This window comes from Arvicanthis niloticus, chromosome X (genome assembly GCF_011762505.2).
Source record: "Arvicanthis niloticus isolate mArvNil1 chromosome X, mArvNil1.pat.X, whole genome shotgun sequence".
In the NCBI taxonomy this organism is placed as follows: domain Eukaryota; kingdom Metazoa; phylum Chordata; class Mammalia; order Rodentia; family Muridae; genus Arvicanthis; species Arvicanthis niloticus.
The window spans coordinates 112,303,003-112,320,635 of NC_047679.1; the positions used below are offsets into that span (position 1 = coordinate 112,303,003).

General features: G+C 38.0%; 1 protein-coding gene across 1 annotated transcript in view; it reads left to right on the forward strand.

Annotated features, from left to right (window-relative positions):
• Positions 1-13,537, forward strand: part of Hprt1 (hypoxanthine phosphoribosyltransferase 1) — a 31,667-nt gene extending 18,130 nt beyond the window's left edge. Inside the window, exons 4-9 of the mRNA XM_034486172.2 lie at positions 959-1,024; positions 5,674-5,691; positions 8,759-8,841; positions 11,997-12,043; positions 12,214-12,290; positions 12,941-13,537. Of these exons, the coding sequence (XP_034342063.1) occupies positions 959-1,024; positions 5,674-5,691; positions 8,759-8,841; positions 11,997-12,043; positions 12,214-12,290; positions 12,941-12,988 (339 nt within the window). The 3' untranslated portion in view covers positions 12,989-13,537. The remainder of the gene's footprint in view (positions 1-958; positions 1,025-5,673; positions 5,692-8,758; positions 8,842-11,996; positions 12,044-12,213; positions 12,291-12,940) is intronic.
• Positions 13,538-17,633: the final 4,096 nt, after the last annotated feature.

A 17,633-nucleotide genomic window follows, 5' to 3' on the forward strand; every position in this document is an offset into this window, starting at 1 on the left:
TTATTTTTGTGCATGGTGTGAGGTAGGAGCCATGCTTTATTTTTTTCCCAAATGGATAAGTAATTGACCAAATACCATTTGTTGAATAATTCATCTCCTAATTACTGACTCAAAATATCATCTTTGTCATATACTAAATTCTTATATGTTTTTGGGTCTGTTTCTGGATTTTACTTGGTTCCTTGAACTTTTTATCAATCACTGTGCTGGTTCTATGCGAAGGTAATTGCTGTAGCTTTTGGTATGCTTTGCTGTCCCAGTAGAGTCAGGTCAACCTCTTTTAATCACTGGTTTTCAATTGACTTTTCTGTCTTAATTCCAGCACATCCAAATTATTGCTGTTCCTACCAACTATAGTGAGTGTTGATCACTCTCCTTTGAAACCCCTATAAGGTTTTCTGCTAATTTCTCTGCGAGCAGAAAGTGAGAACCTAAGAAGCATGTTCTAATTAGTAGACTAGTAATCAGACTTGGTTTCTCAGACAGTTCTGAAGATGACCTGAATATGGGCATATCCAGGATATTGACATATTTTAGGGGCATATCTTCAGGGTTGAATGTGACACAAACCAGTTCCTACAATTTGTGTGACTCACAGGAATGGTACAGGGCCAGAAGCAGACACCTGTCATGCTAATAAATTGTCCTTTGTGGTTGAGAAGCACCTGATTGAGTTGCTATACTATGCCCACTCAGAAATGGATGTACTCTATTTTTAGGACTCTTCAGAGCATCAAATACTAGTAATGTCCAATTAAGATTTTTAATTTTACTAATCTCTGTGAAATTTACCTAGTATTTCTAGAAACCTAATTCTTATAATTTATATAATTTAGAATAGCATAATGTTGTGGCCATTAGATAGCTAACTTCTTAAATATTATAGCTTACATCTAATTTGAGAAGCTTGTATATCCACAAGAATATGCATATAAATGATGTTCTTTTTTTAAACTAGAATGATCAGTCAACAGGGGACATAAAAGTTATTGGTGGAGATGATCTCTCAACTTTAACTGGAAAGGTATGTATCTTGAAGGGGAAAGAATGTTTTTATACCAAGGATCAATTAGTAACTTTGACCCACTCACTCAGAGGTACTTAATTAGTCAAAATAAGCAGGCATTGTTTAACTCTTAAAAGTTCTTGATATAGATTAATGCTATCTCCTGGACATTATAGCTAAATGATAGCAGAATATAACATTAAACCTCACAGTCCATATTGCTAATTACTACCTTTTGTAATACCACTTTAAAAATCTAATTTGGGATCCATCAGAAAATACAGCTCAGGAGGGGCAGTCTTTTTTAATAGATTCAAATGTAGTTTCATTTTAAGGTGTGTGTGTGTGTGTGTATGTATGTGTGTGTGTATGTATGTATGCCAGTATGCAAACCTGTGTGTGCACAAAGAGGCCAGAAGAGGTTTTAAATTAATTCATCAGAGCTGAAGTTACAGGCATTAGAGTATGTACCACTTGTTATATGAGTGCTGGGATCTTAACTCCAGACCTTATGATTCTTACCCATGAGCCCCCCACTCTAACTCTGTGACAGTTGGGAGGTACCCTGTGTGCCCCAGAAGTAGGTAGACCTAAGGTGGTAGCGGTAGCTACTGCAGAGTTAAGAGGATTAAGTGATTTAGTGATTTAGTATTGGTAGAGTTCTTACAAATATTAGAGTTTCTAGTAAATAAATATATAGTACCATGAGAGAAATATAGGGTCATCTTGCTTTATTTTATTCATTTTTTATTTATTTTGTTACATTTCAAACATTGGTTTATTTCTGTGTGCATGTGTGCACGTGTGGGTGCATGTGTAGGGGATATGCACAAGTGTATGGAGGTCATACACAAGTGTATACAGATTTAGGGGATTGTGTTCACATCATCCAGCTTGGCACCAAGTGCCTTTACCCCCTGAGCCATCTTACCAGCACTTGTTTTTCTGAGACACAGTCTTACTTTGAACATCTCATATGTAAATCAGGTTGGCTTTCACATGATGGTCCTGCTTCAAAATGCTAGGATCGGAAGCATGAGCCACTGTGCTAGACTGCATATGGTTTTTTGTTTGTTTGTTTGTTTTTTGAGACAGGGTTTCTCTGTGTAGCCCTGGCTGTCCTGGAACTCCAGTCTTTAGACCAGGCTGGCCTCGAACTCAGAAATCTGCCTGCCTCTGCCTCCCAAGTGCTGGGACTAAAGGCGTGCGCCACCACTGCCTGGCTCTATATGTTTTCTAAGCTGCTAGTTATTTTTTACTTGTAGGCATTGTGCCATATATAAATGTATTAATCTGGTAAATTTTATAGTATTCTGGTGAGGGCAGTTATATTTCCATTTTGCAGATCAGAAAATTAAGCAATATACTTACAGTTTCAAAACTGTGATCATGAGATGTAAACAATCTCAAAGTCATAGAACCAGGAAGTAGAAGAGCTTGCATGCCAACACCAAATTCTTTCTTTCCTCTAGCTTTTAGATTAGTGTTCACTACTTCCTTACACTACTTACTCACTCACTATTTTCTTCACTGAAAATCTGTAGGGGAACTTTAACATAAATCACTTGTGGAATTCTGTAGGTCTGTATCAGGATCATGCTAAGCTAATGTTGCTCTCAGCAGTGTTTAGAATTTGTAATCTGTTGGTTCTTTTCTCTCTGCTGTTGAGTGTACAAGTGCCAGACCTTCTTCCCTTTAGCATGCTCTGTCCATATTTAGAAGCTATGTGAAACCTGCACTTCTGTAATCAGTTTTCAGGGCCGGAAGGGGCCTAGCCTTCAAGGCCTGCTGGGATTTAGTTTGACCTTGTCTTTTTCACCTAATGGCTCTGTCCTACTACACAGCTCTGTGATCTTAAACAGATCTCTGCTTCTAAAATAACTTTTCATGACAGCCACAGTAGATTTTTTTATTGTGGAAAACATCAAGGAGTAAAAATTTATTGAAGTTAAATCTTGGTGATGAGATTGTGGGTTTATTTAAAACATTCTTATTTTTGTGGAAATTTATCTCATGTGTGTACAAGTATAGACATAATACACACATTTTCCCATTAATACTTGAGAATGTAGTCTTTGGATCTAAAATTCACCTTTATTCAAACCCTTCCTCTTGCACTTGTCTATGTTTACTACTTTAGGTAGGTCATTTGACTACTAAGCCTCATTGTTTTCATTATTAAGTAGATGTGTAGCTACTTGACAAAATAAACTCTCGGTGGTAGTAATTCTCTGTCTCTGTATTAGAACAGTAGAGTAGTACTGTTTTGTATTGTAAAAATATTTAACCTTTGGACTTTGTTGATTTGTATAAGATGGATTATGCTAATAAAATCTATAGTGATGGGCCAGCAAGATGGGTTGATACAAGAAGACACTTGCCACTAAGACCTGACCTCTACATGTGAGCTATGTTACAACCTCCCTAATGAAACATAAAATAAATGTAAAGAATTAAAATATATACACTTATGGATGAAACCAAGTTTATTCAGTGTTCTATAGGCACAAGATTAGAATTCAGTAATTCATTCTCTGTCCCAGAAGTCCATGCTGTTTACTAATCTATAATCTTATAATATTTCAGCAGGTATAACTGCTGCTATGAGCCACTTATTAATGGGGCTATTGTTATCTTTCAGTTGTTCAAGGCAGGGGACAAAGTGTTGAGAAAACTTCCTAGTGGATAATGAAACAATTACTGATTCATGAGTTAACTATATTCACTTTTGCTAAAGATTTACATTGTAGTATCTTATGTTTATTATTTCATGTAGTCCTCATAGTTGCCCTGTAAGGGAGTCATTGTCTCCTTTCCATATAGAAGGATGTTGAAATTCAGTCATACAACTATTAAATGACAAAACCACAATTTGAATAAGTGTCTTAGTCCAGTGTCTGTGTTTCTTATACTATACTGGGATTCATCGCTTTTTTTCTTGGTATATTAATACATTTTTTCAGTATACTTAGGATTTTTATAGACTTCATAATTAAAACATAGTCATGTTATTCATTCGTTCTATACTCTGTGCCTTTAAAAGCTCCCAAATTTTTATCTTTTTTATTTTCTATGCATATCTTGAACTTAACTTTAAAGTGACTTTTTTCTGTCTATAGAATGAGCTGCAGTTATAGCTTGTTTGCCAGAAGTTCTGGGCTTAACCTTGTTTGAATTCTATTCTTAGACCTTTGTAGTGCTGTAAGATACTGCCTTCTATGATAAATTGCTTTGAAACATGGGCATATTAGACATTTTTCTTGATTATAATTTACTTTTAATGCATAAGCTGTGATTCTCCAAATATTTTCATAACCAGTCACTAAACAGATTTACCCACAGCATATGTATTTGTAAATTACATATGAGTGTTTTGGTAGTAATTTATCTTGTAAAGTGCTTAAAATTATAAGTTAAGCAAGATGAAGTATGTCTTTAGTTATTTTGAATACATACACTACCAAGGCAACTTATAAAAGAAAGCATGTAATTGGGAGCTTGCTTACAATTTCAGAGGGCAAGTCTGTAATCATACTAGAGGGTAGACTGGTAATAGGCAGGCAGCATGACATTGGAGCAGTAGCTGAGAGCTTACATGTTACATGCACATTGGATGCAGAGAATACTAGAGACTGGACATAGTGTGGGCTTTTGAAGCCCACTCCCAGTACCCATCTCCTCCAACAAGGCCACACCTATTAATCCTTCTCAAAACAGTTCCACCAACAAGGGACCGAGCAGTCCAATGTATGATACTATGGGGGGAATTTTTCATTCAAACTACAAGATGAGAAAGAATTTTGAATTTTCATGAACTCCAATGAATACTATGTACTCTACCTTGATAATTACTAGCTTAGGGTAATAAAGAAGACATTGCAGTTCTGATGTTAATGGTTGTTTGACAAAGTGAATTAAACTATAGCCTAACAGTATATAATAAATCTGTTCAGTGAGTATTGTGGGCATGTGAAATGTCACCTTGTTCCTCTAACTAGTATAAACGCAGAAGGTAGGTGAGTGAGGAACCAGGCACGGTAAATCACAGCTGGAATATTAGTATTCAGTAGGTTGAGGCAGGAATGGTGCTGCCAGTTTGAGGACAGCTTTGGCTACATTATGAGTTCTAGGCCAACTGTAAAGAGAAGAGTGAGTTGGGTTGGGTTTAGTTAGGGTTTATGGTAGGAGTATCTATTCACAGTTCCCCAAATAGGTCCACAACCATAACTAGTTTTATCTTCGTGGGGAAATAAAAACTTTGCATTCTATATTATGTTAACTACATTATATATGAAGACATTTGTGCAGATTACAGTTCTTGGAATATTAGAGTCAAAATATATAACAGGCCAGCTGGTTCAAGTTTCTCAGTTTACATATGAATCACTGAAATCCAGAGAAATTTCACAGGTTGCCTAAGATCTTGTATTAAGGATTAAGAGCTTTTTATGAAAAATGAACATATAGGTCAAATTCCATGTGAAGGATTTAATATTAAGTACTTCTGAGTTCTGATAGCCCACTTGTTTCAAGAAGGATTCAGTATAGTAAAGTACTTACAAGTATGAATTTGGGTAGTTTCTTAGAATCGGTTTTATGATTATCACTGATAATTGAAAATACTCTCTCACTTCATGTACTAATTTTCGTTTCTCTTTTTCTTCTAGAACGTCTTGATTGTTGAAGTAAGTTCTACATTTACTTTAACTACATTGTTTTCAATTTTCTAACTTAGTGTGTACAGTAATAAAGGTAAGCCAGGGGGACTTGTGGTTTCTAACCGTAAGAGAAGCCAGGTATAGTAGGGCCACGCCTAGAATCCCAGACACTCAGAAGCTTCATGGATTGCATCTAGGTTAGCCTGGGTTACATAGTAGATGTAAAGCCAGAGAGAATCCTCATTTTAAAAACAAAACAAAAGGACACAAAAAAATGTATTTTGTAAGTGATATATTTTGCTGCTCATGAAAAAAGTTGCACACTTCCTTTTTCAGTTTGGTTTTTTTCTTTTAAAATTAGCTATAACTATATAGAAGGGTGTGTGTATATGTGCATGTGTGATTTAAAATAAAATAAAAAACTTTATTTTATGGAATGTTATAAGTGGATTTTGTGTGAGTGCTGAGATATAAACTCCAGATACTATATAGTTAACCACCGAGCCACCTCTGCAGCTTCTAGGCTCCTGTTTTTTATTTGTTTGTTTTAATTTTCTTGACAGGGTTTCTCTGTATAGCCCTGGCTGTCCTGGAACTCACTCTGTAGACCAGGCTGGCCTCAAACTCAGAAATCCGCCTGCCTCTGCCTCCCAAGTGCTGGGATTAAAGACAACAATAACTCAAAAATAATTCCACACCACTAAAACTCCAAATACAACTTTATTTTACCCATCTTAACAGTGCCACCATTGCCCGGCCCTATTTTTTTTTAAACGAGAAATTTTTTTCTTGAGGCTTTTCTCCTATGAGACCTGTTCTTAGTATAGCCTCATGTGTCTTGGGTGTCACTATGTGGACCAGGAGCCTCTGCCTTCTGAGTGCTAAGTATTACAGTTGTGTGCCACCACACCTGCCCTCTAAGCTGCCTTTGACCTTACTGTGTAACCCTCCTCTGCCTCAGCTTTTTACATGATGGAATTACAGATGTGCACCACCATTGGTCAGTTTGTATTTCTCTTTAAGTTTCTCTCTTTTTTTTAATTAGTTTTTTGAGAATTTAGAACACTGCATTTTGGTTATGTTTGTCCCCCTCTCCCTACTCCCAGATTTCTCCTCCCTTCCCTACCTACTCAACCTTGTGTTTCTTTTTTTTAACCTATCAAAGCAGTTTGTGCTGCCCGTACTCTGTGTGACCGGCACTAGAGTGGTCAACCCACCAGGAGCCTCAGCCTTAAAGCTGACTCCTCTAGCCATGGCTATCAGCGAGTAGTTCCCTTACTGTGGGGAGGACATGACATCACCTCCCCCACTCTGTGCTGGCAGTTTTGTCTGTCCTGACCCTGCACAGGTTTTGTGCATGCATCCTCAGCTGTTGTCAGTTGATAAGTGCAACTGCTGTACTGTGTCAGAAAACATTGTTTCTTTATAGTTGGCCGCCTTTGGCTCTTTTTCTTTAATTGCAAAAACCTTTGTGTGTTTGCATGTGTGACACAGAATGCACATGGAGGTCAGAAAACAGCTTCTCTCCTTTACCTTTTACATGGAATGAATCTAGGTCACTAGGCTTGCACGGTAAACAACTATACCCACAAAGCCATCTGGTGGCCATTCTTTTAAGTAACACTACAAAATAGCTTCATCTCCCCACAGAGCCATCATTTCTTATTTCTTCCTTCCCCTTCTCTACTTTGTCAGATTTGCTTTTTGAGGACATATATGAAGGGGATTGTACAATAATTGCCCTTTGTGTCTGGCTTCTTTTTACTTTTTTTGTTTGTTTGTTTGTTTTTCAAGACACAGTTTCTCTGTATAGCTCTGGCTGTCCTGGAACTCACTTTATAGATCAGGCTGGCCTTGAACTCCATCTGCCTCTGCCTCACAGATTAACGGTGTGCACCACCCTATTTTTGTTTTGAAGATAGGGTCTCACTGTTTCTCTCTGGCTATCCTGGAACTTCTTATGTAAACCAGGCTGTCCTTGAAACCATGACAGGTCTGTAAACACACACACCCCACAAATAAATAAATGTAACTTTTTAAGAAGTTCGTGTACGATGATAGTGCTGTACAGTTTCTGGTGTGATTGTTCAAATGAGGGACAATTTTCTCCCTGACTGGCCAGGGGTAGCTGTCAACTACAAAGATCATGTCTCATGTCCTACTATACAACCCTGTCACAGCATGACTGACAGCTTCTTAAACCAGCAGGAGGGTTAAGTTTCAAGCCCCGATATTCCTTGTGGTCTGTCTGCTTTGTGGATTTTTGTCTGTTTTTTTGATCATTTTTTTATTTTTTTGGTGGTATTGGAGAATCTGGGGCATAATGGGTGTTATGTGGGTGCTTTACCACTGATAAAGTCATTTTATATAGTAAAAGTTATTATTTAGATGTTTTTAAAGATAATACAAAGTGGGCTGGAGAGGTGGCTTAGAGGTTAAGAGCTTTGTCTGCCCTTCCAGAAGTCAATTCCCAGCAACCAGATGTTGGCTCACACCCATCTATAGTGAGATCTGGTGCCCTCTTCTGGCCTGCAAGCATAATGCAAGCAGAACATTGTATACACAGTAAAAAAGATAATACAAAGCAACGTTTCTTAGAGTATCAGACTTTGGGATAGAAGAGTCTTTATCTTTAATTTACAAAGAAAAATCTAATATACATTTTGCATAATTAAATATGGTAGTTTATGCCTGCAACCCTACCTCTTAGGAGTCTTAAGTAGGAGGATCTGGAGTTTAAGGCCACTAGCCTGAGCTATATATAGCTAGACCCTATGTGAAATATAACAAAAAGGTTTGCATATGTGTGCAGTGCTTATGTGTATACATTTTCATTTACTGTTTTTGACCTCGCCACACCTGTGCCATCTAGTTATGGGGATTGACATTCCCTCTGCTTGCTTAGAGCCAGAAAGGTTACAAGTTCCAGACTATCTATGTACGAATTGTGAGATTTTGTGTATGCTAAAAATTAATGACATTGTGTTATAGAATGCTAGAATATTGAGTTTAATATTTTATGTTTGTAATAATGACTACTTTTTAAATTGTGCTGGTTTCATTTACCATTAAATGTCTCTTTTCTTTTTAAAAGGATATAATTGACACTGGTAAAACAATGCAAACTCTGCTTTCCTTGGTCAAACAGTACAGTCCCAAAATGGTTAAGGTTGCAAGGTATGTATGCTGTTTTAAATTAGAATGTTTTCTTTATTTAGAGCATTACGTGATTGCTTCTTTGTAAGGAGAAATGCTTTCAGCTTTCTTCTTATCATTCAGAGTAATGTAGTCTTAAAACTTAAGACAGTGTCCTTTGTAATTTTATTGTGTGTTACTAAAGCCATTATAATCAATTATCTAATACAGTATATATAGGGCCTTGGATTCAGAACTACTTCAGACTCAAAACTCCCTAGATGTTCAAGTCCTTCATAAATAATGTCAGAAGTGCTGGTGAGAGAGCTCAGTGGGTAAAATCTGCTGCCAGGCCTGACATCCTGAGTTTAATCTCTGGGACCCATGTGGTAGACGGAGAGAACTAACTTCGTCTGACCTCAGTGTGTACCACAACACACACCCTACCACACACACAACACACATACACAAAATAAATGCAGTTCATTGTTTTAATGGCAAGAGTGTTTATATGGAACCTGTGCATATTCTCCTATATACTGTAATATCTGTCAGTGTTAAGATAAAATTATGCTAAATCATTTAGGGAAATATGTATATTTGTAGTATAGTTTCTTATATTGTTTATGTGTGTAGTGTATGTATTATGTACAGGTAAGTACACACTCCCGTGCAGATATGCGAAGGCCAGGGCAGGACTAAATATCTTCCTCTGTTGCCTGAGACAGGGTCTCTAACTGAGCTGTAAGCCTAAGTTTTAGCCATGCAGGCTTGTTGGTGAGTTTTTTGAATCCATCTCCAACCCCAGCGCTGGGGTCACAAGCACATACAGCCATGGCCAACTTTTTATGTGAATATCTGGAGTCAAACTCAGGTGCGTGTGCTTGCAGACCAAATACTCTTATTGGGGAGCCACCTCCCCAATCCCTAGATGTCTTGTCTTGATACACAAGGTTTTAGAAATGGAACTCTCACATATGTACAGTTATGTAACAGGTGGTATTGCAGCATGTTACTTATATCAAACTTGTCCTGAGTACCATGACAGATCTAAAGTTCCCTTGTGAAATTGAAATAAATCATACCAAAGGTAGTAACAAGTGGTAGACCCTAAACATCTGAATCTCCTAGATTTGAATGGTGAATAAGATGTCCTATTTGGTGTTGTCACTGAAATTTTACCATGCTTGCTTCCTTTTTCTGAAGTCTCACATCTTGCTATATCTGGATGTTTGGCTTTTGCTTTCATAGTTCCTTCTGCTTTTATCCTTAGTTATAGTTTGATTCTACAACAGTCGGTATCTCCACACTATAGATGAAGATACTGAAGCCTAGGGAGTTGCCCACAGACACAGAGCTAATAAGAGCACAGGGATCCTAGCCTAGTTGATGCTTCTGCTGTTTTGAGTTTTGTTGTTAAAAGTAACATTTTTTTATTTTGTTGTTGCTGTTGCTTTTTGCTTTATTATTACTTTTATAGTTTCATTTTATTTTAAAATCTTGGACTAATCTGTGCTTTTTGTGTAGAGGAAAGGTCAGGTCTTTTATTTTTGTCTTTTCCTGAATGATTAATTGATTCTTAATTTTTAAAAAATTACACTTATTTATTGTGGCAGGAATGTGGCATGTGTCACTTGCACTTGTGTTGGTCAGAGGAAAGCCTAAAGGTGTTGGTTCTCTCTACCTTGTTGGTTCTAAGTTGGTAGTATAAGATAGTGTGGCCACTTTAGAAAGCAGTTTCTTTAAAAACTGCACAAGGAACTACAGAAGACCTCAGAATTTGTGCTGACTACTTATCCCTGAGAAGTGAAAATATATATTGATATAAAAATCTGTATTGGTTGATAATCAGGTATGGTGTTTTACCCCTGTGATCTCAGCTTTTGGAAAGTGAAGACAGGAGGATCACATTGAATTTGAGACAAGCAGCCTGAGCTATATAGTGAGACCCTGTCTCATATCTCCGTATTTAAATCTGAATACAAATGTTCACATCATTTGTGATAGCCCAGAATTAAAGAACAAAGTTTGAACAAAACTGGAGCACACTTATACCTTCAAATCAGCGATAAATAGGAACAATCATCAATATGCAGCAGTTGGGATGAGTATTACTGGAAGTGTACAGTATACTTTCAGGAATACATATGACAGATGTTTTGCTCTTTCTGTTTAAACTGCTTACCTGTCCCCCAGTTCTGATATACCCAAGATTTAATTTTTTCAAGGCTATTATATATAATAGGACTCCATAGGCAAAGCAGTAAAACTGTGTGATTCTACTGACATAACTCAGCTTGAAATGACAAAAGTATGCAGATGACAATGGATTAGGGGTTGCCAGGGGTTGAGAGTCACTTAATTCACCAATGCCCATATTCTGGTTCTGATAATCTGCTGAAATACGACACTAGAGACCGTTGTGTGTGATTTTTTTTTTTCTTTTGTGACTTCTGTGAAAATAAAAATTTTGAAAGCCATTAACTTTTTTGGTTATATAAGGGTTTCAACTCTGGTTGTATGCATATATGACAAGCATTAGATAATTAGCATTTAACTTTATAGTTTTATATAATTATGAAATCAAACTACATTTACAAATTCATGATTTCTAGAAATACTCAATAAAAGTATAAATTAAAAAATAAAACTGCTTAAAGCTTATGTTTTTAGCAAGAATCAAATAGTTGAAAATAATTAACTAAAAAATGGAATAACTCAGTGATCAAGTACATTCTTAATATGACCAAGACTCTGGGTTCAATATCCACTGCAAACAATCCCCATTCGTGAGCCAGCTATTAAAGTCTTGATGAAAGAGCATTTTTTTACCTCTTTTACGAGCATAGGGGTTGTATTTCAGGGATTCTGGATCTAGATCCCTTATCTTTTTATCTTTGCTTATTGGCACTCCCACCCTTTCATCCTCCTCAGTAGCTGCCTTTTAATGGACATTCGGGTAGTCAGGATTCTGCTCTCAGAAGCATCTTACCAGGTTCCAGGTGGTGATCGGTCATGGGCCTTGACCTTCATGTGAACTCTCTGTGATTTAGCTCTTCTCTCTTTCAGTCTTCTTATGGGTATACAAAGCTGACCATATTCTAAATGCAGATGATACTACTTAAGAACACTAATGTTTTCTTTGTAATGCTCTGTAGTCTTTCCATATGCCACATGTAATTTTCTGTAATTAACAGCTTGCTGGTGAAAAGGACCTCTCGAAGTGTTGGATACAGGCCAGACTGTAAGTAGATGCTTCGGCCAATCTTATAATCCATCTTATAACTGAAAAAGTTAAGTATGAAATGGCTTAGAGTTACTTTAGAGGACATTTGTAAGGAAGGTACATTTGCAAGTATTAGACTTGAAAGTATTATTTTCTCTGAAGAATAAACTGTGATTATTTATTTACAGTTGTTGGATTTGAAATTCCAGACAAGTTTGTTGTTGGATATGCCCTTGACTATAATGAGTACTTCAGGGATTTGAATGTAAGTAATGCCTCTCTTTTTTCTTGTTCTCATTTGTCAAAACCCACATAAAAATTTAGGAAAGGGAAGACTTGTTTTCTCTTTCCAGCACCTTGGAATTTGACCAGACTGATGGTTCCCATTAGTCACATAAAGCTGGAGTCAAGTACAGACGTCCTTAGAACTGGAGCTTGGCCAGGCTAGGGTGACACTGCTTGCTGGTTGAAGTAGTAACTGTCTTACTGTTATTTCACATGATAAATATAGTCATAAGTAAGAAATAAAGGAATTGGTTTAAATTTTGTAATTGACTCTGCTTCAGATACCTGCCTCCCACTCTGGAGGCAGAAGTCCCCTGGGTGAGTTTATGAGCATGATCCAGGAACAGTTAGAAAGACTCCATGGGCAGTCTTATCTACAGCATGGCTTTTATTTCACTTGGGCTCCTATTTTGATTCCAGTTTTATGTTTCTCAAAGTTACATTCTAAGACAAAGAAAAAGCAAACTAATGGACTATAATTCTGCTTTGTTTTCAAAATATGTTCTCTTCAAGTTGCTGGTCCAAAATACCTTGTTTGGTAGGAACCCAGACAACGTAGGAGGAGTCTCTAATGCTGTTATTGCCTCTTCAGAATCCGTTTTTCTAATGTGAATGTCTTTTATTTTATAGCATGTTTGTGTCATTAGCGAAACTGGAAAAGCCAAATACAAAGCCTAAGACAAGCGCAAGTTGAATCTGCAAACACAAGGAGTCCTGTTGATGTTGCCAGCAAGATTAGCAGGTGTTCTAGTCCTGTGGCCATCTGCTTAGTAAAGCTTTTTGCATGAAACTTCTATGAATTTTATGGTTTTTATTTTTAGAAATGTCAGTTGCTGCGCGTTCCTGAACTTTTGATTTGCACTATGAGCCTATAGGGAGCCTATCAGTTCCCTCTGGTAGATTGTCGCTTACCCTGTGAGAAAAACATATCCCTCAAATTACCACTGTTAATACTGAGATTGTATCTGTAAGAAGGATTTAAAGAGAAGCTATATTAGTTTTTTAATTGGTATTTTAATTTTTATATATTCAGAAGAGAAAGATGTGATTGATATTGTTAATTTAGAACAGTCTGAAGCTCTCAGTTTCATATCAGTAATAGCATCTAAGAGGTTTTCTCGGTGGAATAAACATGTTTCAGCAGTGTTGCCTGTATTTTCCCACTTTCAGTGACTCGTTGTCAGCAGTTCCTTTTAAATGCAAATAAATAAAAATTCTAAAATTTTACTGGTTTTTTAGTTCTTTCATGTTAAAGTCCTTAAAACTTAAAACTAAGGACTGTCTCTTTAAAGGTATTTTCCATGTCTGTCATTTCTCTATATATTAATTTAGTACAATTTCCCATAGGTTCCCTTTTGCTTAAGTTTTAGTAGCTAATTTAATTGTAATCCTCAACGAGTATTGCAAGTAGTGGTTATCTGGTAGATTGGTTATCTGGAAAGCTCCTACCTGCTTGAAACAATAAATTACAGACACTCAGCACAATTTACTATACTTTCTTCTATTAAAAAGAACATGGCTTTCTCTTGGTTTTTCTATGAGGTTGTTCAGATCACAATCTGACCTACAGTTTGTTTTCAGACATGTCCTGTTACGTTTTTGATATGGATAAAGCTTTATTGACCAAAGATCAGTAACAGTAAAACATTATTTTGTCTTTTGGGAGTAAGAGAAATATTTGGAACCAAAGTCCTATTTGCCCTCCAGTTATTGTGAGGTATGAACTACCAACCTTGTAGCACAGTGCATATTTTTATTCCTTTCAGACTGTTCTTATTTCCAGCAGTGAAGTAGGGAGCTTTAAATAATAGCAAGTAAGAACTTGCTGCAGTCAAGCTGGTGAGAGGGTCAGTAGGCAAAGGTTTACTGCCATCCTTAGGGGTACCCGCATGGTGAAAGGAGAGGACTCCAAAAGTTGTCCCCTCACCTTCACACAAGGCACAAGTATACACATACTAAGCTGATGAATAAATGTAATTAAATGAAAAGGCTGCCACAGCCCTAACTTCCTAGTTTACAAAACATTTCATTCTGTTTTCTCCTTTCTTCTTCATAGCCTGGTGGTGTGACACAGTATCAGGACACAGTATCAGGAGTAACTCCTGAGTCCTTCTCCCATAAAATGTCACCTATTGAGGCCAACCTGGATCCTCTAGTCACCACTTTGCTTGACTCCCACTGTGGAGCCTTCTTCCTCCTTTCATTCCATTTCACCTCTGTTGGGTTGAGCCACATGAGATAACCGCTTTTGTAGGCAAAACCATTCCCTACTTGACTATTGGCAGTCTGAAGTGATTGAATGAATAGCATGCCATGTGGTTTACATTTGTGTTCACTGTTTGCCCAACCCCCTGCTAGAATATAAGTTCCATAGGAGGCAAACCACTTTGTGACAAGGTGTATCTATTACATAGTTCTGGCTGTCCTGAAGCTCACTGTATAAACCATGCTGGCCTTGAACTCACAGCCAGTCATCTGCCTCTGCTTCCCTAGTGCTCTAATTAAAGGGGTGTGACACCATGTCCATCGGGCAAAACACTTTTGGTCTATCTTTTTGTCTATACTGAGGCAGGGCTTTCTTAATCCAGACTGGCTTCAAACTCACTTCTGCCTCTGCCTGCCAAGGGTGTGGATTATAGCTGAGTTGCCATCTGTCATTCACCGGTGTGCATTAGGTAAGCTGATCAGGGCCTAGAAAATAGGGGCTTACATGATGGTTGTTGAATGGTAGCTAAGCACTCTGGCCCTGCTCTGGGCTACATAGTCTGTCTACTCTTGACTTCATAGTGGTTTGGCATCCAGTTACTGACATTTAGAGCCTGGTAGTGGGAGTGGTGTCTGCTTATCTCTTACATTTTTGGAGGTGGTGCCCTTGTTCCATAGAGTAGGACAGAGGACAACTTTTGGGAATAGGTTCTCTAACTTTCACCTTATAGGTTTCAGCACTTGAATTCAGATCATCAGGCTTGGCAGCAAATTTCTTTACCTGCTGAGCTATCTCCCCAGCCCAGTGCTGTTTTCTTCATGGGCTTCTCTGAAGCACTCACTAGCTACAATAGGGCAGGTGAGATAGGACAGTAACCTGACATGTGACAAATGTTCCCACGGAGCATTTTTTTCCAGTTATTACTGGGGAAAAAAAATAAATGCTTCAAAAAGTTATTGTTAAGCTAGAACAGAGCCCAGATTTAACCCAGATCTGCCTGATGCTTGACAGTTTATCATGAAGGATTTTCTGGTTTTAGTATAATGTTTTAGCTGGTTGCCTGACCCAACTAAAGTGTAGTTAACAGCTGGGAAAGAAATTTAACCTAATTTGAGGGTATGTAATAACTGATAATCCTGTTGAGTGAGACTTCTCGATAGACCTGAGCTGGCCTTGAACTGAATTCTGTTGCTGAGTGACCTTGCCCTTTTGATCCTCCTCCATCTCCCAAATTCTGGAATTTAACCCAGTTTATGTTAGAGATTGGACTGAGGGCTTTATTCATCAGACAATCTACTTCCTGAGCTCTATTACCAACCCCCTGATGATGTCATTTTAAAAAATCAACTTTCCACAGACCAAATCTAGTCAGTATGTAGGACAGTGAAAGGGAGTCACTGAGAGGTAGCAGTCATTTCCAGGGGAACAGTCTAAGATACAGGAGTAAAATCGGAATGGAAGTTATACGTTCCTGTGGCTGTTCAGTATAGGAGCAAATGGCCGCAGCTATCCTACCTCAGTCCTCCAGGGCTTCGTTTTTATTACAGTCCTGCAAAATGGATGCTGACAAAACAAAATTGTGTTCAAGTTGTTTAGAGACATAGGAAAGCATACATCCACTTTAGGAATTGTAACTGGAGGGGGTTTTTTGGGTGGGGGGAAGGGAGCAGAAGCCCAGGTATGAGCATATCCAACAAGCTAGACTCAGCCACCCCAATATGCAGTAAAAAAAAAAAAAATAAGTCATTGTGAAAAAATGTATTTAAAGACTGGAGAGTTGGCTCAATGGTTAAGAGCACTGACTGTTCTTCCAGAGGTCCTGAGTTCAATTCCCAGCAACCACATGGTGGCTCAACACTCAGCAACCACGTGGTGGCTCAGAACCATCTGTAATGGGATCCGATGATTCCCTCTTCTGGTGTGTCTGAAGAGAGCGACGCTGTGCTCACATACATAATATAAATAGATCTTTAAAAACATTAAGAAAGAAAAGATTTATTTAATGTTGCAATGTTGAGAGGGATAAAGGGGTTCAGTGACTCCAAGATAATCCAGACTACCAGCATGAGGTTTAGGTTGAGATGGAGGAAGCTGGGGAAAAAAAAGTTAGAGGCATAATTCAGGAGTCCTGACCAAGGCATGATCTGCTTGATAGTTATCTGAGGTTTGGTTTTGCAAGAGGAGCCCAAGAAATCTTTTTCCTCCTCCTCATTTCTCCCTTGAGGGGAGTCATCTTGGTTTCTGCAGTTATCACTCTGCTGCAGGATATGCCCTCATGGATAATTACTCCCACCTGTCCTTCAAGAGTCTGCTGTCCCATGATTCATCCCTAGGTAACTGGACCAAAGGTTAAGGATGACTCTGTACTTTTAGGCGGACAAAATGCAGGCAGAAATGTCAGGCTTTTTACTGCTTTTAGTTACCTGGGTTGGGTCTAAGTGGGGAGTCAGTGCGTTTTAACAGAAACACCTAAGCACTTATTTCAGGAATATTGCTGCCCAAGAAAGTGTTGGTGGTTTGTTACATAAAAGCTTTTGCAGTTCTTTACAGATGTTTAGAATCATATCTGTAAATATTGGGTAGATCCCTATTTTAATTCTCTATGTAAAGGATTTAGAGATGTTAACTGCTTAAGCTTGTGAGGTTAACCAATTGGTGCCCTTCCCTGCATTTGAGATTCTACAAACAGTTTTCTCTGCCCCATGTGTTGGGGGAACACAAGTTTGATTCATTCTAGTTAGGCAGAGAAGCAGTAAACAAGACGTTTTGATTTCATTTGTATTATTTTATTTTTGCAACAGGGTCTCTTCTGGCCAGCCTGATATTACAGGTGTGTATCTGCTACCAATAGTAGACTTAAAAGTCAGACTGAACCCAAGGCTTTACACATGCATGCCAAGTTCTTTATCTCTGAGCGACTCCATCTCTAAGACAACCTGTGCTGTGAAGGAACCATGAGAGGCGGGCCTTGTTCTTAGGGTGATTAGGGAAGTTGATTACTGAGCTGAAATACAGCCACCACAGAGAAAATTTAATGAAAAGCAGAAGCTGAGATGGTAACAAGCCATCGGGGTTGCTTAGGGGAAGAGTGGTGGGACCCAAGACTAGAAAAGAAGG